This window comes from Eptesicus fuscus, chromosome 5 (genome assembly GCF_027574615.1).
Source record: "Eptesicus fuscus isolate TK198812 chromosome 5, DD_ASM_mEF_20220401, whole genome shotgun sequence".
In the NCBI taxonomy this organism is placed as follows: Eukaryota; Metazoa; Chordata; class Mammalia; order Chiroptera; family Vespertilionidae; genus Eptesicus; species Eptesicus fuscus.
In genome coordinates, this window is record NC_072477.1 from 108,820,766 (window position 1) to 108,846,585 (window position 25,820).

Consider the following 25,820-nt stretch of genomic DNA (forward strand, 5'->3'; position numbering starts at 1 on the left):
CCACTCGCTGTTCACAAGTTGGGAACATACCCCACTTCTCCAGCCCAGGAAACCGTTTCTGAAAGATGCCTTAGAGTACTGATGCGAAAGGAGCTTCTCTTGGAAAAGGACCAAGAAGACCAGTTTGATCAGCTTCTGCAATAAAGAACTAGACTCTTACAAGGCCTGCCTATGCTGAGCGGGCCTAGCAGGGATTGGGTTCTTTCCTCAAATTATAAAGTTGCCTCTCCTTCAGCAGGAGCAGGAAGGCAAGTAGAGGTTCAAATTGGGGTCTCAGTTGCTGCTCAGTGAACAAAATACACAAAGATGGGAAACAAAGTCTTTGTTCTAGTTGTTCACAAAGGACAGTGTCTCCTAACCCACATCAGGGAACACAGTGAGGCTGAGAAAACACAAATATCAGTGCTGCCTGACATCCAGTAAATGTACAATAAATATTAACTACAATTATTACAAGCATAATAAATCATTAGGGAAGAATATAATCTTACTCTTCACAGAAGCAAAGAGCATGAAGCTTCAGAAAAAACTTATTTAAAAAAGGATCCCCAGTCAAATTTATAGAAAATATTCCTTTATTAACTTTTGGTCGAGAATATGTTTGTATATTTTCAGAAAACAACTCTGAGACCATGTGGATTCTAGCAACAGAGAGGAATCGACAGGACTACTCCAGCCATGAAGACAGAAGAGAAGCAGTCCAGAAACAGAAGACGCTGATGTGGCCTTCCCATACTAGCAGTTAGCAGCTGTGCATCACTGCAGGTTGCCCAGGACCAAACCAGACAGAGTCGGACCTGCATTACCACCATTTGTCCACCATCCAGAACTGAAATGTCAGTGCTGACATGTACACATAAGGAACTGTTGGACATTGAAATTGGGTCTCAAAAGAACTGTTGGCCCAGAAAGAAACTCACTACAGACCGATTCATTTGCCTGTCACCATAACCATTATTGCTTGTCTCATTATCGGTTCTTATAAGTGTATTTCTAATAGCACATGATCTCACTCGTCTAGGGGAAATAATGAACAACATAGACTGATGAACAAGAACAGACCCAGAAACAAGGAGGCATGGATCAGACTGTCGGGCCTCGGGGGGAGGGTAGGGAAGGGTGGGGGTAAAGGGGGAGAGATCAACCAAAGGACTTGTGTGCAGACATATGAGCCCAACCAGCGGTTAAGGACAACAGGAGGGTGGGGGCATGTGTGGGGAGGGGTGTGGGATGGGAATGGGGGGACGAGGACAAATGTGATACCTTAATCAATAAAGAAATTTAAAAAAAAAAAAGAAAAAAACTTATAAAGGAGTAATTTGTATAAATTAAGATTGGCAAGAAATTCATAAACTAGATGTGTTTCTGGAAAACATTAGCGCTAAAGTCAAGTACTTCTATAAATTATCAGGCTTGGAGGAAATGAAAGAAATTAAAATGTGAAGGTTTCTGTGCATAGTTCATTTAACAGAGTACATCTAGAGGCAAAAAAACAACACCCCACAAACAAACAAGCAAACAAAAACACACAAAAAACCCCACAATGTTTTCTCTGTTTCCTAAAGTTCAAAACCCCAAAAGGCAACAGAAATTCTTGGGTATCCAAAAGGGCATATTCTAAAAGTTAACTCACTGTCTCTTTTCAATTGCCCATACTTGTAATTCTATCCTGTTACTTCTGTGGCCACCATTCCTCTCAAATGGTACATACCACACATCAAGATTTCAGCCATTCCTTTCACTATGATTAAGTCTAGTTGGTGGAATGACCTAGCACTTGTAAGGCTCTTCAGTTTTAAGTGTCCTTATTTGTCAGGTAGCCCACATTTAAGCTAAACCATCCAAAGTATCCTATTACGTAACAAAATGCTAAAGAACACACTTTGCCAATAAGCTGGTTGGTTTAATTTCTACATATCCCAATACTTTTTCTTTTAAATTTAACCTATGAACAAGAAATTCCAAGGATTAACCAAATACCAAAGTAAACATGGGCAAAGAATTCTAAATACCAGAGGTGTGGTGCAGCACTTATGGAGTGAAGCCAGGAAAGAACAACAAGCACATTTATATTTTGTGCATACACAGGATGGTTATTTTTCTTTTCTCACACTTAAGTCAAAGTTTCTACCATGATTAGGGTGCCTCCCCACCCCACCCCCACCCCCAGATAAAAGCATGCTTGCAGTTTCTACAAAGTACAACAAAAGACTCATAGAATGCAAACATATTTCCAAAGCCCTGAAACTGGAAACCTCAAGTTCTGACTCTTCCTTGCCTTTAACCAAGATCCAAAGACTGTATTTCTAATAATTAATAACCATTCTTAAACCATGAAAGCAATCATAAAATTTACTTTTATTGTTCTTTCTTAGTATAGAAAACAGACACCAACTTTAGCTGAATTTGCAGACGAAAATCACAAAGCACAGTTATCCACCACAGCAACGACAGTGAAAGACCCTGCTGACATATAATTTCAAGAATGGTGACAATGTGGCTCATGCTTCTTCCTAAGTTTCCATTTAAAATTGTTTATATCCTCTTTTAAGATAAGCAGATATATTTAAGGGAAGAAATGGAAAAGGAACTCTTAATCAAGCTTATGGTAACAGAATAAATAGCACAAATTTTGCCACGGATAATCATAGTTTAGTAGGGTAAATTTATATATAGTTTGTGGGAGGAGGAAAATAGGGTATTCACTGGATTTGATTACAACTTTTCATTTAGAGATACAAATAAAATCCTAAATGCTACAAATTGGTATGCTTGCTCTGATCCTGGCTGAATTATTACAGAATTTCAATATATCTGTGCTAACTGGACCCACACTTAAGGCTAATCTCCTACAGCTGCAGAACTCAGTTTTTTGACTGAGAATTTCCGTCCCTACGAGTCTATTTTAGCTCCCAGCTTTTCAGATACCCCAAGTGCCTCAAACATGGACTCAACTCCACTTTGGCCAATAAATACATGTTTTTTTAACACATGGTACTGATTTTCAAGGAAAAAAAAAACAAAACAAGAAAAAACAACAACAAAAAGCTAATAAATAGGTCACAAAAGAGAGGAAAGGAAAGAGAGGCCATCTACTCATTTACCTTGATCATTAGGCATTTTATCAGAGGAGTCCGCTAACAGGCCAAGCACAGGGGAAGAAAAAACAAGAGCAAGAATCACAAGCTTTGAAGATGGGACAGGCAAAATTTTTAAAGGAAAAAGAAATCCCACAAACTTCCAAACAAACTGAGTCTCTTTTTTTTTTTAAAATAGAGAAACCATATTCTATATTTCCAGAGACTCAGTTCCTAAAATTTATTCCTAAACTCACTTGATTCAATACTTCATCTTCACTTTCTTATCTAGAATTTCTTTCAAGGGTCCCCTTTCTCCCTACAAAGGTCTACATTAAGTCTTTCCGATTGGGAGCCTGCATGTGTTGAAAGAGAATCACCCATCACAATAACATGGTATTGCTCTGTACAGGAAAAGAGAATCACACCTGATCTGACTGTAAACAGCTCTACATCACTGCCTCGAATAGACTGGAGTCAGGAGTTCCCTTCTGTGTGATCTGGTCAGGCAAGTGACCTAGGGAGCACCCCTCTGGTGGTCAGTGGTGAGTGAGGGATCAGTCTGAGATAAATACACACACTGTGGCTCATCATAAAGACTGCTTATATCATCCATAGTCTGTACATGCTAAAGTGACATGTGCAAGCACAGTCCCACTAAAGAGACACATAAACATTCTGTGTGGAGCCTTACCTTTCGGTGTTCTGAACTGGACAGCTTCAGACATGGGTCCCATACCCTTTGAGTTCCGAGCCTGGATTTTGAAGTAGTATGGTGTGTCAAGTGTTAGCTCTTGTATTTGGTGAGTCAACCTGTTGCCCACAACAGGCTCAATAACCCAATCGTGTATCTCTGCATTCACATCCGTGCTGTAATATATTATGTAACCTGTCCAAAGCAGTTAATGGGAAAAGAAATCTTATTTCTGCTTTTTCTTTTGCAATCAGTAAGTCAATAAAGATATATGTTAGAGCACAAACAAGCAGAGAACCAGTTACTGATTAAATAGCAATGGTAAAAAGCATTCAAAATGCTACACTAAACATAATATAGAGACAACCACAATTTACACAGTGCCAAGCTGTGAGTTATTATCTATATCAGCAGTTGAAGTAATAAAATGAATAAAAGATAGAAAATACAGTTAAATACCCCCAGAAACTAAGAAATCATATAAGGAAAATAATCCAATCTCTTCAACATGTTAATTTTTAAATAATTTACCTAGGTCTACAATTAAAATAATGTGGTTTTGAAAAGCAATAATGGCCTAATATGCTGTTTTAGCTCTCACCAATGTGACTTCCTAGAAGAAAAATTCCTGGGAGATGGGCAGCAATCTTTGTTAATTTCTCCCAGATTTGGGGCAGAAGTCACCCCCAACGTCACCTGACAACTTCCACCAGAGGGCACTCAACCTCCATGCCGAGGCAAAGAGACCCACAAGCACAAGCCTACCTGACCCAATCCAGTGCATATTACTGGGCTTTGAAGACAAAGTACAATGCAATGCAGGTCAAGTCATGCTTGATTCTTTTATGAAAGAAGCAAATTAAAAAACCTAAAAAAGTGACAACAACAAAAAAAAAGCCCAGGAATTTATGGAAAGGAGTTTCTATTGAAAGCTGAAGCAGAACAATGCTTTTAGTTTTCTTAGGCCGCCCTATTCATACCAAAGAACTTCAGAAGGCAAACTTTTGTTCCTCACACAATATACCCTTGGGCAGAGGTCCCAAGGGGAATATTTAACAGCTAACTCCCTTTCCTCCTTGACAAGGCTGGAAAGGGCACCATGTTTATTGTGGAAGGGTCTCCTCCTCTAGAAGCCCAAGGAAATATTCCATATCCCTCCAAAGGCCTAGGCCAATTCAAACTGCTAACTCTAGTTATAAAAGCACAGGAACTAAAGTAGCAGGCCTGGAGGGGGAAAAGGAATTAAAAGTCTAATGGGCTGTAGGGTAAAAGAGATGAATCTCTGTTTATTGGGAATAGCCCTATAGAATTAGGCAGGGATTTCTAAAGCAGGTCATGTAGTCAGTCAGAGGCAGAGAAGAACAGCTTTCCTGAAGAAAATAAATGTCATAAGGTATCACTACATCCAAAGGCTGTCTGGCGTAACCTGTGCCCATCAGACTCTCAAAGTGAGCTAGAACCATTAGCTGGTGACTCATTTTTATGTTCCTGTGGGAAAATAGCAGCACCCCTTGCTCCACTTTTTATGACCATTATGACTCACAGCACCTTGTAAATGACCAAGCCAGCCTTCAGACTCCCACTTCCCCAACACAAAACTCTCCTGGAGTGTTCTGCCCGGCAGACACACATTCAAAGATCTTACCTGTAATTTTGCCATTGGCTTCAGAGGGAGGCTGCCAATTTACAATTATGGTCCTAGGTTTTCCCTCTTTACTTACAACTGTCACATCCTTGGGTGGAGAAGTAGGAACTACAAAATAACAATACTTTTAATAATTCCTGTCCATTTCAATTTTATTCACCATTTCCTCAACCCTTTCCATTTATAAGTCATAATCAAGGGTTTAAGGCAAAAAAGATAAAGCCTCCTGACTTCAAAGAACTTACAGTCTACCTATAAATAGCTCCAATAAAAAGAAGAATATGCAAAATATCAGAGAGAATGCCACACTATAAAGATACAGAATTGGCATTCTGGCTGGGGCAAGGGATATGTATGGTAAGTAGGTAGGGAAATAAAAAAGGCAATATATGCCAGGCATTTTAAAAGTAATTTTTCACTTCATGTTTACGGCAACTTGAAAGGTAGTTACCACTATCCCTACTTAGCATATCAAGACACTGAAAATGAGAAAAGTTATGTAATTTCCCCAAGATGACGTTCTCCTCTAATTTGGATTATTTTGTTAGGATATTTTTAAATGTAAAATAATTTTCTCTCTCACCTTATAGTTGCCTCTCCAAACCGAATATTTGAAAACCCCAAATTCCTTCAAAGAACACACGATTTATAAACTGATGTTTATTATTTAAAGTTTGCAATAAATACATACAGTCAAATATTTGAGCTTATTGCTCTGAAATACAAAGCTCTTTATGTAACAGAAAAAAACAACAATAAAATAAAAATGACTGCATTTCTTGTTTCCATGTTATGGCTGAAAACTTTTAATGTAGTAGCAGGGAAATGAGCAAATTAAGAACACCCTTAAATTTTCTCTTCCTACAGTGCTAGCCTCCTCCTGGTATAAAAATGGAAGAAAGACTGGTGAAATGCAAACATCCAATGCAAAAGGAAATACATAATGTCATTTATTAGCTAATGGGTTGGAATTAAAGCAAAAAGATATTCTTAAAACTGTCCAAGAAAGCAAACTCAAGGTCCATGTAAGCTTTTGTGCACTGTATTTCTAGCTCTCCAAATCCAAACCCTTTTCTCTGTAGGATGTATAACCCACTGTTCAGAAAACAAAAACATTAGTGACAGCCTTCTGGGGAGATACTACACCTCCATTTTTTCATTATTTGTACACAGGAGAGAGAAAAAAACAGGGGCTAGAATAGATAGAGACTACCAATAGTTACACATGGCTTCATGCTGGGGAAGTATAAGCAGCAGAAGAGCAGGCCTACAGGTAAGCAAAAAGCACACAGAACTCCCTTAGTTTGCTTACTTGTCTTTTCTCTTTCATGTTTACTTACAGACAAAACCCTAAGGGTACTCCAGTGAGAGATTTTACAAGACACTAATTGGTTGGCAAGAGAGCTACTGGTAAGTGTTAGACTCCACAAGCAGCACTGCAGCTGCTTGGTGAAGGGCAGGCCGCTTCATCTTTTCTTTCTCAAGTTTACCCGGAAAGCAGGACTAATGACAAGAACCCCTCCCATCTGCACAGCGCTTTATACCAGCCTGTGCTTTCCCAGCTGCTCCTTGTTTCATCCTAACAGTAACCCTGTAAAGTAGGAAAGGCAGAGGTGATCACCCCTCTTTTATAGGTGGAAGAAACGGAGATTTAGAGAGGCCGAATGACTTGCTTATGATCACACTCAGTAGATGGCTAACCTGGGATTGAACTCAAGTCTCGATTCCTGAAATTTAGTATACTTTGTATTATAATATCCTGCTATTGTTCTTGTACAATGATTAAAAAACCATAATTCATCAGCTGAAAAATCAAACATTGAACTCCAGCTGTAGTTGCTCACTGCATTTGGTAAATACATTCACATACTCAATTCTTCCTTGGTTAGTAAAAGGAGGTGATAAGTCTCATGATTTGAAATGTGGCACAACATTAGCAGGAACTTCCACTGACTTTCGTATCTCGCAGAGAAGAAATGCCATATGACCTAAGGTTCTGACAACACATACCTAATTCAAAGGTGGTCCCATGGGCTGTCATACTCCATGTGCTTGATCTTCGACCTTTGGTCACCATCACAGAGAATTCATAGAGTGTATTTGCTTTTAAACCAGTCACCAAGTAACTCAAAGTCGTTGCATTTGCATTCTGGAAATACATGATTCAAGAACTTTAGATTGAGGAAATATCCATATTTAGCTTTTCTTACCCAGAGCACATGTGCCAGTACCTTATACTTGGTGTTTGCTGGGATGTTGGTTTTCCATCGGACTGTGTAGTACCGAGAGTCTGTAATCTTCTGGTGTTTGGGCAGTGAATTGTCCGCCCACGTAATCCTTATGGTATCATGACTCAGAATGGAAGCTTGGACTCCCACTGGTGGCATCATGGGAGTGGGATCTGGCACTGGAGTGTATGGAGCATTAATAACAAATAAATCAACCTCAGAAGTGTCTGGGTAAAAAGTAATTAAAAAGGGAAGTGGCATTTAACAGAAACAAAAATAAAAGGAAAATGCAGGATAATATAATGGAATGAAAGGTGAGAAATGAAGAAAGAGAAAGAGAATCCAGAGTTAATAGATAACCATCATTCATTTAAAAGAATATTTCCACTTGTGTTCTTTCAGGAAAATGTCTAGAAAAATACTAATTAAGCATATATTTTCTACTGTATTCTGTAGGTGTATTAAAATTAGATAATCCAGTGATTACATTAACATATTCATACTTGGATTTTCTTTATATTACTTGAAAATTCTACTGTTTGTCCAAACAAAATCATGAAAAGATAAAAATTGCTTTTAAAATTAAGGTTATAATTTCTAAGCAAGTAACGCAAAGTTCATGATCTAATTTGATATTCTAGTGACTGGCTGAGTTTTTGGGATATGGCTTATCAATGCCTATCACCAGACATGTAAAGATGCTACTCTCAAAACCCGAGTCCTGAATGTCAGCCAGGCCTTGGTAATCAGGGTATCTGATAACCACACAGCGTTCAGTTTAGATCTGCTGATGTCCTGCTATACTTTTTCCAGTACAGTCAGAAAACAATCCATTGATGAATCCCAATAAGTTATGAAAAATGCCATGGTTATGGATTCAACTGACACGGTCTTTATAACTTTAGAAACCAGAGTACTTATCTGACAGAATGGGAAGTCTATTCTCATGTGCTGTCCTGTGCCATAGGCAACAGACACATTCTCATCAAAACAGAGGCCAGAGAGTGACGTCAGAGGAATGGCAGCATAAGCATAAGAGCATATCTTTTCCTATCCCCCTGACATTTCAACAAGTTAACCGTCTATAATTCAACAAAAAAGTCCCTGATCAACACAGATGCATGCCTGGGAGACCTGCACACTGAAACACCTAAATAAAGGTGGGCATTCGGGGATAAATGGAGAGATGAGAAGGGAGGAAAGTGCAGACATAGACTACATACGCAGGCCTTCAGCTCAGGGGGGAACTCAGAGCCTGGCCAGGGTGGCTGTAGCAGCCATTTCCTTCAGCCCCTGTGAAGGGGGCGGGGGGCAGGGGAGGAAGACAGCAGGGCAATCTGCAAGCTGCAATTGGCAAGCAGAGAGCTACCAACAGCCAGAGCTAATAGGGTCTGAGTTGTGCGTGCATATCTGCAAGCCGCCAGGAGACAGAACAGTGACTGAGTTTGCAGACACTGGCCCAACAGAGCACGGAGTGCTGCCATGCAGCTCCCCACTGCTGGGCCTGCTGGTGGTGTTTCAGATAAAGAAAGGAAATCACAGGGCCCTGATGCTGACTAGACGGCCAAAACTTGTCTCCCATTGCCCTTGGACTTGGCTCCAGGAGCACAGTATCTATAAACCAAGAGCTGCTGCAATAGAATTGCTGTTTCCTTCTGTGACTGAACCCCAGGATGGGTGCATGGGCCAGACAAACAGAGGTAATGGGTCGCCATTACAGTGAGGGCAAAACAAACCTCATCCCCAAGCAGCACAGCTGTACTGTCCCAAGTTGCAGAGGCTCAAATCTGGGAGATCACAGAGGTAAAAATCTTTTGATTCAAGTGCCATCTACTGGAAGATAGTAGAAAGACCTTCTAGGAGACAAATGCGAAAACAGAGGAGGGCAGCAAATACCATGAAGAACCACTGAATGATGACCAGAAAGAAAATTAAAAATCCCCAGAAAGTAGACTGGAACACATGGAATTATGTGCTATAACTCAGCGGTCACCAACTTCTCAGACCTCATGGGCCACCAGTGGTCCGCAGACCACTGATTGGTGACTGCTGATATAAATGACAGAGATTTCAAGATTGCAGTTCTAAAAAATACTCAATGAGATGCAAGAAAATACTGACAAGCAATTCAGTACACTCAGAAAACAAATCAGTGAACAAAATGAGTATTTCTCCAAGGAAATTGAAACTTTAAAAACGAATCTATCAGAATAACTGGAAATGAAGCAGGCAATTAAGGAGATTAAGAGTAAACTGTTGAGCATAGAAAACAGAACCAACCAATTAGAGGAAAGAACTAGTGATATTGAAGACCGGAATAAAAAAATTATGTAGAGGGAAGAGAGAGATGTGAGATTAAAGAAAAATGAAAGAGCTCTGTTAGACCTATCGGATTCCATTGGAAACAGTAACATCAGAATCACAGGCATTGTGGAGGAGGAAGAAAGAGAGCAGGGAATGGAGAAACAAATAGTGGACAAGAACTCCCCAAATCTATGGAAAGAACTAGATCCTCGAATTCAAGAAGCAAACAGAACACCTAATTACCTCAATCCAAAGAGCCCCAATTCAAGGCACTTGTTAGTGAAGCTGTCAAAAATTAGTAACAGAAGATGGCTGCTAATGGGACGGTGAGCTGCAAGATAGTGTGTAAGTGAAAGAAAAAAAGGAGAGTGCGTGGAAGTGCAGGGAGTGTCTGTATTTGGGAGTGAGGGACAGCTATATTCCAAGGAATTGTTGGGGACTGCAGGACGGGGTTCCCCTGGCTGGGCAGTCTCTACTGCTGCTGAAATCTCTCCTGGAGCGGTCAACTCTGCTGTGGAGACCCCGCCATCTTGAAGGGGAGAGTGGCAGTGATCTGAAGCCCAGCCTTACCTTCAACCGGGGAGACCTCCGATACCTCCCAGGACCCTACAACCACAACCCCCAGGGACAAGCTGCCTCAGCTGCGAACCCAGGAACACCAAGACTTCAGCATCTCCAACTGCGGGCATCTAGAAAGTCTGTCCAGAAGGAGACAAAGCGGCGTGAATATGCGGACGAGCCCTACGCCTTCTCACAAAGCAGAGAGAAGGAACAGCAGAATCAATTAATATCCATCCAGAACTGGTGAATTAAACACAGTCAATGCAGGACAGAGAGAGCTACATAACCAGACATACAGAGAGGAGTGACCATGGGGCGACAAAGAAACAGCCCACATACAAAAGAAAAGGAAGAATCACCAGAAAAGGCAGTAAAAGAAATTGAGGCAAGCAACCTGTCAGAGAAAGAATTCAGTGCAATGGTCATAAGGTTGCTGAAAGAATGGAAGACAAATTCAACAACATGTGTAAGAACCAAGAGGAAATGAAGAAGAACCAAGAATAAATGAAAAATGACATCACTGCAATAAAGAACTCAATAGAAAGTATTAACAGTAGACTAGAAGAAGCAGAGGACCACAACAGTGAGCTAGAAGACAAGGTGGGGAAAAATATCCAAGCAGAGCAGCATCTAGAAAAAAAACTTAAAAAACAGGAGGAGAGCATAAGGGAACTTTGGGACAACATAAAACAAAACAACAACTGCATAATAAGGGTGACAGAAGGAGAGGAAACTGAGCAAGGAATAGAAAACCTGTTTGAAGAAATAATGACAGAAAACTTACCTGATATAGGGGAAGAAAAAACTCACACAAATCCAAGAAGCTCATAGTCCCAAACAAGATGAATCCAAAAAGACCGACACCAAGACACATTATAATAAAACTAGAGGCCTGGTGCACGAAATTCATGTGTGTGTGTGTGTGTGTGTGTGTGTGTGTGTGTGTGTGTCCCTCAGACCAGCCTGCACCCTCTCCAATCTGGGACCCCTCAAGAAATGTCCCACTGCCGGGTGAAATTGGGCCTAAACAGGCAGTCGGACATCCCTTTCACAATCCAGGACTGCTGGCTCCCAACCACTCGCCTGCCAGCCTGTCTGATTGCCCCTAACTGCTTCTGCCTGCCAGCCTGATCACTCCCTAACCACACTCCTGCCAGTCTGATTGACGCCTAACTGCTTCCCTGCTGGCCTGATTGCCCCCAACTGCCCTCTCTTGCCAGCCTGGTCCCCCCCAACTGTCCTTCCCTGCAGGTTGGGTCGCCCCCAACTGCCCTCCCCTGCATTCCCGGTCATCCCTAACTGCCCTCCCTTGCCAGCCTGGTCACCCCCCAACTGTCCTTCCCTGCAGGTTGGGTCGCCCCCAACTGCCCTCCCCTGCATTCCTGGTTACCCCTAACTGCCCTCCCTTGCAGGCCTGGTCCCTCCCAACTCCCCTGATGGCCACCTTGTGGCGGCCATCTTATGTCCACATGGGGGTGGCCATCTTTGACCACATGGTGGTGGTGTTTCAGATAAAGAAAGGAAATCACAGGGCCCTGATGCTGACTAGACGGAGAGATGGTCAATTTGCATATCACCTCTTTATTAGATAGGATTGGCAAACACCAATGACAAAGTAAGAATCTTAAAGGCTGCCAGAGAGAGACAGAAAGTTACCTACAAAGGATCCCCCATCAGACTAGTGACTGATTTATCAACAGAAACACATCAGGCCAGAAGGGAATGGAATGAAATATACGAAGTCATGCAAAGCAAGCGTCTGAATCCAAGAATACACCTCCCAGCAAGGCTATCAATCAAAATTGAGGATGAAATCAGGAGCTTCACAGACAAAAAAGGACTAAGGGAATTTATTTCCACCAAACCAGCAATGCAAGAAATGCTAAAGGGTCTGCTGTAAAAAGAAGAAATAGGAAGGGAAGAAGGAACACAAGTGAAATCAAGATGGCGGCATAGGTAAAAAGCTAAACTACTGCCTCACACAACAATTTCAAAACTACAACTAAAAGACAAAACAGACATCATCCAGAACCACAGGAAGGCTGGCTGAGTGGAAATTCTACAACTAGAAGGAAAGAGAAAAGCACTGAGAGTCAGAGGAGCTGCAGGAGGCAGAGGTACTGAGACGCGCGCGCAAGGAGAGGACTGGCGGCTGAGTGTGTGGCTGGCTTTCTCAAGTGGGAGGGAGACAAAAGCTCCTGACTGCGCTGAACTCCAGTTCCGGGCGAGACTCTGGGGACCCAGATTCATTGGGGGAGAGGCTGGACTGTCAGGAGGGAGAAAAGCACGCTGAGACTCAGAGGAACTGCAGAGGGCAGAGATACCGAGGCATGCAGGTGGAGAGGGCGGGTGGCTGAGTATGCAGCTGCCTTTCTCAAGTGGGAGGGAGATAAAAGCTCCAGACTGCACTGAATTCCAGTTCCGGGCGAGACTCTGGGGACCCAGACTCTTTCAGGGAGAAACTGGACTGTCTGGAAGTGGGCAGAACTTGAGGGCGGCTTTCTCTCAGAGGTGCTTGCAGCGATTATCACGGGACACTGAGACACAGGGGCCTATTAGGGCAGGGCTGGCGGGAAACTGGTGCTGTGTGCTCCGCTCTGAGACTCCGCCCCATCCAAGCTGAGCATAGAGGCTTTTGCCAATATTGTCTCATAAGGGTGTCTCCAGCACAGAAGTTCTCCCAGCGTAGACACAGCTGATCCTCACAGCCAATTGGCCTGGAGGTCAATTCCTCCCAGTGATACCAACAACAATCAAGGCTTAACTACAACAAGACTGTGCAACAGCCCACAAAGGGGTGCACCAAGAGTGTCCACCTCAGGTAACTGGGAAGGCTGAGCCACTGGGCCCTATAGGACACCTAGCACACAAAGCCACTCTATCAACACAGGAAAGCAGCCAAAATGCAGAGACAAAAAAACAGATCAGAAATGAAAGAAATGGAGGAAAGCAAAAGACTGGATATAGAGTTCAAAACCACGGTTATAAGGTTTTTCAAGAATTTTCTAGAAAAGGCTGATAAATTTAGCGAGACCCTCGAGGATATGAGAAAGGACCAACTAGAAATTAAGCATACACTGACTGAAATAAAAAATATTATAGAGAGATCTAACAGAAGACTAGAGGATCGCCAAGAATCAAGTCAAAGATTTGAAATACAAAGAAGCAAAAAACACTCAACTGGAAAATCAAAAAGAAAAAAGAATCCAAAAATATGAAGATAGTGTTAAGTAGCCTCTGGGACAAATTCAAGCATACTAACATCAGAATTATGGGGGTGCCAGAAGAAGAGAGAGAGGAAGATATTGAAAACCTATTTGAAGAAATAATAACAGAAAACTTCCCGACATGGTGAAAGAAATAGACTTACAAGTCCAGGAAGTGCAGAGAACCCCAAACAAAAGGAATCCAAAGAGGACCACACCAAGACACATCATAATTAAAATGCCAAGAGCAAAAGACAAAGAGAGAATATTAAAAGCAGCAAGAGAAAAACAGTTAATTACCTACAAGGGAGCACCCATACGATTGTCAGCTGATTTCTCAACAGAAACTATGCAGGCCAGATGGGAGTGGCAAGAAATATTCAAAGTGATGAATAGCAAGAATCTACAACCAGGATTACTCTACCCAGCAAAGCTATCATTCAGAATTGAAGGTCAGATAAAGAGCTTCACAGATAAGAAAAAGCTAAAGGAGTTCATCACCACCAAACCAGTATTATATGAAATGCTGAAAGGTATTCTTTGAGAAGAAGAAAAAGGTAAAGATAAAAATTATGAACAACAAATACATATCTATCAAAAAGTGAGTCTTAAAATCAAGTGAATAAAAAAATCTGATGAACAGAATAAACTGGTGAATATAACAGAATCAGGGGCATAGAAAGGGAGTGGACTGACAATTCTTGGGAGGAAAGGAGTGTGGGGGGTGTAGGAAGGAAATGGACAAAAATTGTACACCTATGGATGAGGACAGTGGGGGGGAGGTAAAGGCAGAGAGTGGGGTGGGAACCGGGTGGAGGGGAGCTATGGGGAGAAAAAGAGGAACAATTGTAAAAATCGGAACAATAAAGATTTATTAAAAAAATTAATTAATTTAAAAAAAGAAAAAAAAAAGAATAAAAATGGCGACAAACAAGTACCTATCAATAATAACTTTGAATATAAATGGATTAAATGCCCCAATCAAAAGACATAGGGTAGCTGAGTAGATAAGAAAACATGACCCATATATATGCTGTCTAACCCACACACACAAATTAGTGACAAAGAAAAAATCCGCAAAGCAGCTAAGGAAAAGAAGGAAGTGACCTATAAAGGAAAACCCACCAGAATCTCATCTGACTTCTCATCAGAAACTCTGCAAGACAGAATAGAGTGGAACCAAATATTCAAGCATCTGAAAGAAATTACCTGCCACAAATAATATATCCAGCAATATTATCCTTTAAATATGAAATAAGGATGTTCCAAGACATGGAGAAGCTGAGGGATTTTGTCACCAGAAAACCTCCATTGCAGGAAATACTCAAGGGACCTATTCTACCTGAAACAAAGAACATGAAGTCACAACACTACAAGTAAGATAATAAAAAAACTTACAGCATAAATAGGGATAATTTGTGACAACAAAAACATACAAGGGGAAGGTAGAAAGGTCTGAACTGCCAAAGGAAGATGAAGATCAGATGCACTCAAATGGGGAAAAAAAAACTACAGTATATAAGCAACTTCATTTTTTATAAACCTAATGTCAACCACACAACAAAAATCCCCAAACAGGACATATAGCTTAGAAAAGAGAAAAGATGAGTGAAATACTACCAAACAAAAACAAAAGATAGAAGCATAAAGAAGAAGAACCAATGGAGGCACAGAGCTACCAGAAAACAAAAGATAAAATAGCTATAGGAAATCCTCATACAACAATAATTACCCTAAATCAGTGATGGCGAAGCTATGACACACGTAGCCATTTCTGATGACACGCGGCCACATGCCGAGGATGAAACATTTGCTGCTCCTGAGGATGAAACATTTGCGAAATAATGTTTTTTCCTCAAAGTGACACACTACCCGAGTTATGCTCAGTTTTTTGGCGATGTTTGACACACCAAGCTCACAAGGTTTCCCATCACTGGCCTAAATGTTAATGGTCTGAATTTACCAGTAAAGTGACACAGAGTGGATCAAAACCCAAACCCAACCATATGCTGCCCTCAAGAGACACATCTGAGCAGCAAAGACAAAGGTAGATTCAAAGTAAAGGGTGGAAAATGATTCTCCAAGCAGATAACATCCACAAAAAAGTAGGTGTACCCACACTTAAATCTGACAAAACAGATTTCAAGATAACAAGAGAAAAAGATGGACACTTTATAATGATAAAGGCAACACTATATCAAGAAAACCTAACACTGAGGGGGCAGAAGATGGCAGCGGGCAGGACGGAGGTGAGGGAGAGGGTGTGAGTGAGTGAGGGGGTGAGAGGAGAGTGTGTGGATGTGTGTGGTGGGTGTGTGAGTGAGGGAGGGAAAGTTAAATCTGGCAGGAGTAGCAGGGGCTGGCAGACCAGGCTCTCCTGGACAGGGAGAGACTACCACTGCTGCGGGCACTCCCTGGGCTGCGGGGCTAGGGTACAGAGTGCACGCCATCTTGAAGGGGAGAGCGGCCTCTTCTAGGAACTCATCAGTACCACCACCCAGACAGACCTTGGACACTGCTGTGACCCTGCTGCCACTCCAGCCAAAATCATGCTGCACCACAGACCTTTAGACCCTAGGACCTCCACCTCCAAGGTGCACGCTCCTGCAGCAGTAAGTGCGACTTCTCCTCTCCCCAGTGGCCGACCTCCTGATGCCACAGTCACGCTTTTCAAGGATACAGGCCTCCTGAGCCCATCACCCCAAAGGCAGCTCTTGGGTGCCACCGCTGGGCTTGCTCCTATCCAAACAAGGGCTCACTGCCCCTGCAGTAGAAATTCTGAATTTCCCCTTCCTGAATACCTGCCCACAGACACCGGGGTGGTGCAGCTTCAGTGCCAGGGCCACTCTGAGTGCATGAACGCCCCGCCACTGGGCGCGCGTGTGAACCCAACCAAAGGCACAAGGCCCCTGGCAGTAGAAATTCGGACTTCCCCCATTCCTGGCTGCCTGCCAACAGACACCTCAGTCATGTGGCTTCAGTGCAAGGGCCTATCCGAGTGCACTTCCCTGGCAATCAGCCCTGGGGTACCTCTGTGAGCCACCACTGAACGTGTGCGAATTCAACCAAGGATGCAGGAGCAAAAACTGAGTCTTCCCACTTCACAGCTGCCGACCTCAGGACACCACAGTCACGCTTTTCAAGGATACAGGCCTCCTGAGCCCATCACCCCAAAGGCAGCTCTTGGGTGCCTCTGTGAGTCCCCACTGGTCATGACCTAGTTCAACCAAGGGCGCAAGGCACCAAAAATTGGGACACCCCCCTACCTGGCTGCTGACCTCTGGACACCGTAGTTGCGCCTACTGAGCCCACTGCTCCTACAGGAGGCTTCTGGGTGCCTCCTTGAGCTCAGCTGGGTGTGCTCATATCCAAACAAGGGTGCACGGCCCCGACAGTAGAAATTTGGACGTCCCCCTTCACGGCTGCCTACCCACAGACATCAGACACCACGTTGCGTGGTTTCAGCATGCAGGCACCCTGAGGACACTGCCCCAGCAGGCAACTCCCGGGTGCCTCTGTGAGCTGCCACTAGGCGCACTGGTATCCAACCAAGGGCTCAAGGCCCCGCAGCAGAAACTCGGACTTCCCACTCCTCAGCTGCCGACCTCCGGTCACTGCAGTCGCACCGATTTTCTGCAGTGCACAAAACCCCTGATCCCATTGCCCTGGCAGGCGGCCCTTGGGTGCTTCTCTGAACCACTGCAAGGCACAACCCCAGCCGCTCGCATCCAGTCCCTGCGGTAGTGCTGCCCCAGCACAGGGTCCCCTAAGCCCACTGCCCAAGCAGATGGCTCCAGGGTGCCTCTGGGTGCGTGTATCCAACCAAGGGCACATATCCCCTGAAGAAGAAACTGGGACTTCTCCCTTCAAAGGGCCAGTGGCACATCACAATCACTCCCATCCAGCATGTGGGCTGCATCCATTGCAGATGGATCCTGGGCCTCTGTGTGCTGCCAAAGGGCGTGTGCCTCTCTAACCAAGGACACACGGCTCCATCAGTAGGAGCCATGACATCCCTCTCCCGGCTACCTACCTCTGCACAGCTTGATTAATTACTGAGGACTTGCCTCCCAAGACAAGGTCACACTGTTTCAGCCACAGACACCAAGATTCCCACATCCCCAGCTGCTGGATCCTGAACTCCCTCGTGATTCAGAGAGGGAAATCACTTTTGCCAGAGTCCCAATGCCTCAACCACAGACTATGAGACACCCACCCCCCACTGTCACAGGCCCTGGGCCCCTCGTAGTGAGTTGCAGAGTGACGGTAATTCAGCAAGAGTCCCACCACATTGGCCAAAGCTACAGTACCTTGAGCATCAGGCCCAAAGACTCCTTCCTCCCAAGCTGTGGACTCTGGGAACCCACAGTGAGCACATACCAGTGAGACCTCAGACAACCTTTTCAACAAGAGCTGGAACCACACTCACATCCAAAACAGCTTGCATAACAAAGCCAGGGGTGAGTCACATTGCCAACCCAAGATAAGAATTCATCCATGAATAAGAAACTAACATTAAAGATCTTACTACATCAAGAGAACCCAAATAGGTCAAGTAGGGAGCTCCGCTAGATCACCAAGCCCAGGAGACTTGAAACTGCACTTGAAAGAACCTGGGTAGCAAAGCAGTTGGATCTAAGATACAGAAACAATTAAAATGTTACAGCAAAAAATGGGGAGACAAAAAAAAAAAACCCCAAAGGAAAGAAAAAGAGAAATCACCAGAAAGGGAATTAAATAAAATGGAGGCAAATAACATGTCAGAGAAAAATTTCAGAGTAATGGTTATAAGGATGCTCAAATGGCTGGATGACAAATATACACAACTCAATAAGAATTATAAGGAGCTAAATGAGAATGTCACCAACATAAAAAGGAACCAAGAGGAAATAAAGAATGACACAGCTGCAATAAAGAACACAATGGAAAACTTAAACAGTGGACTAGAAGAGGCTGAGGACCATATCAGCAAATTAGAAGACAAGGTAGGAAAAAGCACACAAACACAGCAACAACTGGAAAGAAAATTTAAAAAGCAAGAGGAGACAACACAAAATGAAACAACATCCGAATAGGGGTACCAGAAGGAGAGGAAACTGAACAAGGAATAGAAAACCTGTTTGAAGAAATAATGACAGAAAACTTTCCTGATATTGGCAAGAAAAAAACTATGCAAGTCCAAGAAGCACACAGAGTCCCAAACAAGATGAACCCAAAAAGACCAACACCAAGACACATCATAATTAAATTGGCAAATATCAACAACAAAGTAAGAATCTTAAAAGCTGCCAGAGAGAGACAGAAAGTTACCTACAAGGGATCTACCATTAGAATATCAACTGATTTCTCAACAGAAACATACTAGGCCAGAAGGGAATGAAATGAAATACACAAAGTGCAAAGCAAGGTTCTGAATCTAAGAATACTATACCCATCAAGGTTATCATTCAAAATTGAAGGTGGAATCATGAGCTTCAGAGACAAAAAAAGGCAATGCAAGAAATGCTAACAGGGCTGCTGTAAAAAGTAAAAAAGAAAGGCAAGAAGGAACACAAACATTAAGAATAAAAATGATGACAAATAAATACTTATCAATAGTAACATTAAACGTAAATGGATTAAATGCTCCAATCAAAAGACATAGGTAGCTGAATGGATAAGAAAACATGACCCATATGTTTGCTGTCTGCAAGAGACCCAAGTCAGAACAAAGGATTCACACAGACTGATAATGAAGGGATGGGGAAAAAATTTTCAGGCAAATTGAAATGAGAAAAAAGTTGGGATTGCAATACTTATATCTGACAAAATAGACCTCAAAGTAAAGGCCATAACAAGTGATAAGGAAGGTCACTTCATAATACTAAAGGGAGCAATTCAACAAGAGGATGTAACTCTGGTAAACACATATGCACCCAATACAGGAGCAGCCAAATACATAAAACAACTTGTGGAAGATATCAAGGGAGAGATCGATAGTAATACAATCACAGTAGGGGACTTAAGTACCCCACTGACACCACTGGACAAATCCTCTAAACAAAAAATCACCAAAGAAACAGCAACCCTAAATGACTCACTAGATCAGATGGACTTAATTGACATCTTCATAACATTTCACCCCAAAGCTACAGAATATACATTCTCCTCAAGTGCACATGGGTCATTTTCAAAGCTAGACCACATATTATGACACAAACAAAGTCTCTTCAAATTCAAGAAGATAGAAATCATATCAAACATCTTCTCAGATCACAATGGCATAAAACTGGAAATCAACTACAATAAAAACAACGAAAAAAAAAATCAAACACCTGCAGGCCAAATAGCATGCTAGTAAACAATGATTGGGTTACCAAAGAAGAAATAAAAAGCATCATGAAAACAAATGACAATGAAAACACAACAATCCAAAATCTTTGGGACACAATGAAAGCAGTCCTGAGAGGGAAGTTCATAGCCCTACAAGCCTACCTCAAAAAAACAAGAAAAAATGGTAATAAATTACCTAACGGTGCAACTTAAAGAATTAGAAAGAGAGCAACAAGAAAAGCCCAAGTAACGAGAAGGAAGATAATAAAGATCAGAGCAGAAATAAATAACATAGAGACAAAAAAGAAATACAAATGATCAATGAAACCAAGAGCTGGTTCTTTGAAAGGATAAACAAGACTGATGAACCTCTAACCATGCTCACCAAGAAACAAAGAGAGGGCCCAAATAAATAAAAAGAGAAATGATATAGGTGATGTAATAACTGACCCCACAGATATACAAAGGATTGTGAAAAAAATAATACGAGCAACTCTACTTGAACAAACTGGACAACCTCGACGAAATGGACACATTCATAGAAAAATACAAGCTTCTAAAACTCAATCAGGAAGATTAAAAAAACCTGAATAGGCCGATAACTACTGATGAAATTGAAACAGTAATCAAAAAGCTTCCAGCAAACAAAAGCCCTGGACCAGATGGCTTCACAGGGTAGTTTTAAAGAACATTCAAAGAAGAACTAAAACCTATCCTCAGACTTTTCCAAAAAATTCAAGAGGAAGGCACACTTCCAAGCTCTTTCTATGAAGCCAGCATTACCCTAATCCCCAAACCAGATAAAGACACCACAAAGAAAGAGAATTACAGGCTAATATCCCTGATGAACATAGATGCTAAAATCCTCAATAAGATTCTAGCAATCTGGAACCAACATTACATTAGAACAGTGATAGGCAACCTTTTGAGCTTGGTGTGTCAAACTTTGCCAAAAAACTGAGCATAACTCGGGTAGTGTGTCACTTTGAGGAAAAGACATTATTTCGCAAATGACACACGTGTCATAGGTTCGCCATCACTGCATTAGAAAGATCATACTCCATGACCAAGTGAGATTTATTCTAGGGATGCAAGGGTGGTAAAATATCTGCAAATCAATAAACATGATACATCATATAAACAAAATGAGAGACATAAATCACATAATCATATCAATTGATGCAGAAAAGGCATTTGACAAAGTCCAACACCCCTTTCTGATAAAAACTCTCAGCAAAGTGGGAATAGAGGGATCATACCTCAACATAATAGACGCCTTAGATGACAAACCTACAGCCAACATCATACTCAATGGGCAAAAACTAAAATTGTTTCCCCTAAGAACAGGGACAAACAGGGATGCTCGCTTTCACCACTCCTGTTCAACAGAGTACTGGAAGTGCTAGCCACATCAAATCAGACAAGAAGAAGAAATAAATGGCATCCAAAATGGAAAAGAAGATGTAAAATTGACATTATTCCCAGATGACACGATACTGTTCATAGAAAACCCTAAAGACTCCATCAAAAAATTATTAGACTTATTAAATGAATTTGGCAATGTAGCAGGATACAAAATTAAGGCCAAGAAATCTATGGCATTTTTATACATCAATAGTGAACTTACAGGAAGAGAGATTAAAGAAACAATACCATTTACCATTCACCAAAAAAAAAATAAAATAAATAAAATAAAAAAAAATTAAGATACCTAGGAATAAACTTAACTAAGGAGGTAAAAGACCTCTACTCAGAAAACTAGAGGACGTTGACAAAAGAGATAGAGTAAGACATAAATAGATGGAAGAGCATACCATGTTCATGGATTGGTAGAATCAACATCATGAAAATGCCCATACTACCCAAAACAGTCTATAGTTTCAATGCACTCCCCATTAAAATATGAACGGCATATTTCACAGACCTAGAACGAAAATTCATCTAAATAAAAAATTCATCTAAATAAAAAAAGATCCTGAATAGCTGCTGCAATCCTGAGAAAGAAGAACCACGTAGGGAGGGATCTCAATACCAGATTTCAAGCTGTATTACAAAGTAGCTGTTCTCAAAACTGCCTGGTACTGGCATAAGAACAGACATTTAGACCAATGGAATAGAATAGAGAACCCAGAAATTGACCCAAATCACTATGCTCTATTAATATTTGAGAAAGGAGGCAAGAGTATACAATGGAATCAAGACAGTCTCTTCAATAAATGGTTTTGGGAAAATTGGACAGATACATGCAAAAAAATGTAACTAGACCACCAACTTATAGCATACACAAAAATAAACTCAAAATGGATAAAGAACTTAAACATAAGACAAGAAACAATAAAAATATTAGAGAAATCCAGAGGCAGCAAAATCTCAGACATATGCCGAAGCAATCTCTTCACCGATACAGCTCCTAGGGCAATGGAAACTAAAGAGAAAATAAACAAATGTGACTACATCAAAATAAAAAGCTTCTGCACAGCAAAAGAAACCATCCACAAAACAACAAGAAAGCCTAATGCATGGGAGAACATATTCGCCAGTGTTATCTCCGATAAGGGTTTAATCTCCAACATTTACAGGGAACTCATACAACTTTAAAAAAAGGAAGATAAACAACCCCAATCAAAAAATGAGTAACGGACCTAAATAGATACTTTTCGAAAGAGGACATAAGGAAGATCAAGAGACATATGAAAACATGCTAAAAGACACTAATCATGTGAGAGATGCAAATCCAAATAACAATGAGGTACCAGCTCACATCTGTCAGAATGGCTATCATCAACAAGTCAACAAATGACAAGTGCTGGCGAGGATGCGGAGAAAAAGGAACCCTCGTGCACTGCTGGTGGGAATGTAGACTGGTGCAGCCACTGTGGAGAACAGTATGGAGTTTCCTCAAAAAACTAAAAATGGAACTCCCATTTGACCCAGTGATCCTACTTCTAGGAATATATCCCAAGAAACTAGAAATATCAGTCATAAAGGATATATGCACCCCTATGTCCATAGCAGCACAATTTACAATAGCTAAGATTTGGAAACAGCCTAAGTGCCCATCAGCAGATGAGTGGATTAGAAAACTGTGGTACATCTCCACAATGGAATACTATGCTGCTGTAAAAAGGAAGGAACTCCTACCATATGCAACAGCATGGATGGAGCTGGAGAGCATTATGTTAAGTGAAATAAGTCAGTCAGAGAAAGATAAATATCACATGATCTCACTCATTTGCCGATTATAATGAACAACATAAACGGATGAACAAAAATAGATCCAGAGAGAGAAGCATCGATCAGATGCTCAAACCTCAGAGGGAAGATAGGGGAGGGTTGGGGTAAGGGGTAGAGGTCAACCAAAGGACTTGTATACATGCATATAAGCATAACCAATGGACATAGACACCAGGGGGGTGAGGGCATGAACAGGAGTGGGGTGGGGGACAATGGGGGAATAAGGACACATATGTAATACCTTAATCAATTAAAAAAAGAAAAAAAGGAAACATAACACTTCTTAATATATATGCACCCAGCCAGGAAGCACTGAAATATAATAAACAGCTACTCACAGAATATTACATTGAAAGTTCTAGACATATCAGCCAATCAAAAAATCAATAAAGAAATATTGGCCTTAAATGAAACACTAGACCAAATGGACATAATTGACCTTTACAGAACATTTCATCACAGAACACCAGACATACATTCTTAACATAAACTCCCCAGGTCCATCCATGCTGTTGCAAATGGTAAAATGCCGGAAACCAGTCACTGTTTCAGTAATAGAGAGATGTGGACAGGAAGCCAGAAGGCTGGTCAACAAACTTAATTGCTCTAACCACTCACCTGCCAGTAAAAGAGTTCTTTCTTTTTTACAGCTGTGTAGTATTTGAAGTTAAGTGACATAAGCCAGTCAGAGAAATTTAAGTATCACATAATCTCACTATATGTGAAATCTAATGAACAAAATAAATGATGAACAAAATAGATCCAGGGACATAGAAACATGAAACAGACTGTTGAAGCTCAGAAGAAAGGCGGGGGAGTGTCGGTGGGTGGAAAGAGATCAACTAAAGAATTAGTATGCATTTATGCCTATCCAATAGACACAGACAATAGGGTGTGAAGGCCTGGGGTGGGGAGTGGGGGCAGGCTGGAAGAAGTCAATGGAGGAAAAAGGGGACATATATAACACTGTGAACAATAAAGATTTTTTAAAAGATCACACATTCTTCTTCATGGCACATGGTACATTCTCAAAGATGGATCATAACTAGCATCAACAAATTTAAAAATGTTGAAATTAATCCAAACATATTTTCTAACTATGATTCCTTGAAATTAGAAATCAACTGTAAAAAGAGGTAAAGAAATCCACAAATACATGGAGATTAAACAACATACTACTAAAAAATGACTGGGTTAAAGAAGAAATAAAAGATGAGATCAAAAGATATACAGATACAAATAAGAATGGTAAAACAACATATCAAAACCTCTGGGATGCAGTGAAAGCAGTAATAAGAGGGAAGTTTATATCATGCCAGAGGCAAAGACCAACAATCAGTTAACATATAAATTCGAGAAGTCTGTTAGAAGGCTGATGGACTTAAATATTCAGCAAGGGCTGAAAATCAGCATAATATTGCCTGCTGCTGGCTGAATGGCTGCAGGCAATCCCCGAACCTGATAATCCACTTATTGTTTACTAAACCTTACCATTGATATGCCTGTTTGCTTTGCTAAAGGGCAAATGTGTATTCTAGTAAATAAAAAGCTGATGGGTCTGGAGATTCAGAGAGCTGCTCTGCTAGAGGGTAGGTTCTCCTCCTGGCTCGCTATGCCTTCTAAATTTATATTTCTTGTCTAGAGTATCTGTTTATGTGCAGCCCCTTCTCCAGACCTTGAACCCTAGCTGCAAATGGATTCAGTGGTCACATCTGGCGCCTGAACACAGATACTTGGAGAAGAAGATTCACTGGAGTGAAAAACGAAGAAAATTCACTGAAAAGGTGGGAACTGCACCGAAAAAGGTGGGGAATCACTGTGTATAAAGCCTGTGCCAAGCTATGGGGAAGTCTTGAGTGTAAGTGGGTGGGGATGTCTTCTATTTCCAGCCAGGCTATAATGGGGAAGAATTTGAGTAAAAGGCAAAAATATCATTGTAAATTTTAGCTTATATGCTCAAGGATAAAGAAATTAAAATGTCAAAAGGTACTCTCTTAAATCAGGCTCAAGGAAAATGAGTGCCCTTGTATTTTTTTTAAATTTAAATTTCTTTATTGATTAATGTGTCACATATTTGTCCTCATCCCCCCATTCCCATCCCACACCCCTCCCGCCCTTGTATTCTTTAACTATGTGGGCTCTTGTTCAAAGTGCATTATGCCTAATTCGTATTGGGGATCAAAAGTATGTCTCTAGTGTGGAAAGGCTCAAGAGCTAGAGAAAATAGGGCTATCAGTCCTTGTACAAAAGGCCTCTTTAATGCTTTGCCTGAAAATTACCATATGACACCTTGGGACAGGCAGATTTTAGCTAAAATAACTTAATGCTACAGAGAGAACAGGAAAAGATCCATGAAAAAAACTCTGATTTATTAAGTCTTGTCTATATGTTATGGGTGCTTGTCTGTTGATTGTTGTTTTACCTGTCTTTGTTGTTTATTATTAGTCTATTAAGCATGCCTTTAATTTAATTTAATAAGGAAAGAAACCTAGGTGGCCAGGCCATTTACTGAATATCCTCAGAGCAAACAGGATGTGGGGGTGGGGAGACACGTGGCCG

General features: G+C 41.4%; 1 protein-coding gene across 7 annotated transcripts in view; it reads right to left on the minus strand.

The window, feature by feature from the left end:
* NEO1 (neogenin 1) overlaps positions 1-25,820 on the minus strand; it is a 360,999-nt gene that overhangs the window by 23,084 nt on the left and 312,095 nt on the right. For 4 of the 7 annotated variants that reach the window (XM_054716716.1, XM_054716721.1, XM_054716718.1 and 1 more), the window contains 5 exons: positions 7,648-7,871; positions 7,427-7,565; positions 5,417-5,524; positions 3,772-3,966; positions 3,105-3,137 (listed from right to left, as the gene is read on the minus strand). In XM_054716716.1, coding sequence (XP_054572691.1) covers positions 3,105-3,137; positions 3,772-3,966; positions 5,417-5,524; positions 7,427-7,565; positions 7,648-7,871 — 699 coding nt within the window. The remainder of the gene's footprint in view (positions 1-3,104; positions 3,138-3,771; positions 3,967-5,416; positions 5,525-7,426; positions 7,566-7,647; positions 7,872-25,820) is intronic. The other 3 variants (XM_054716717.1, XM_054716720.1, XM_054716719.1) reach the window with 3 other exon arrangements.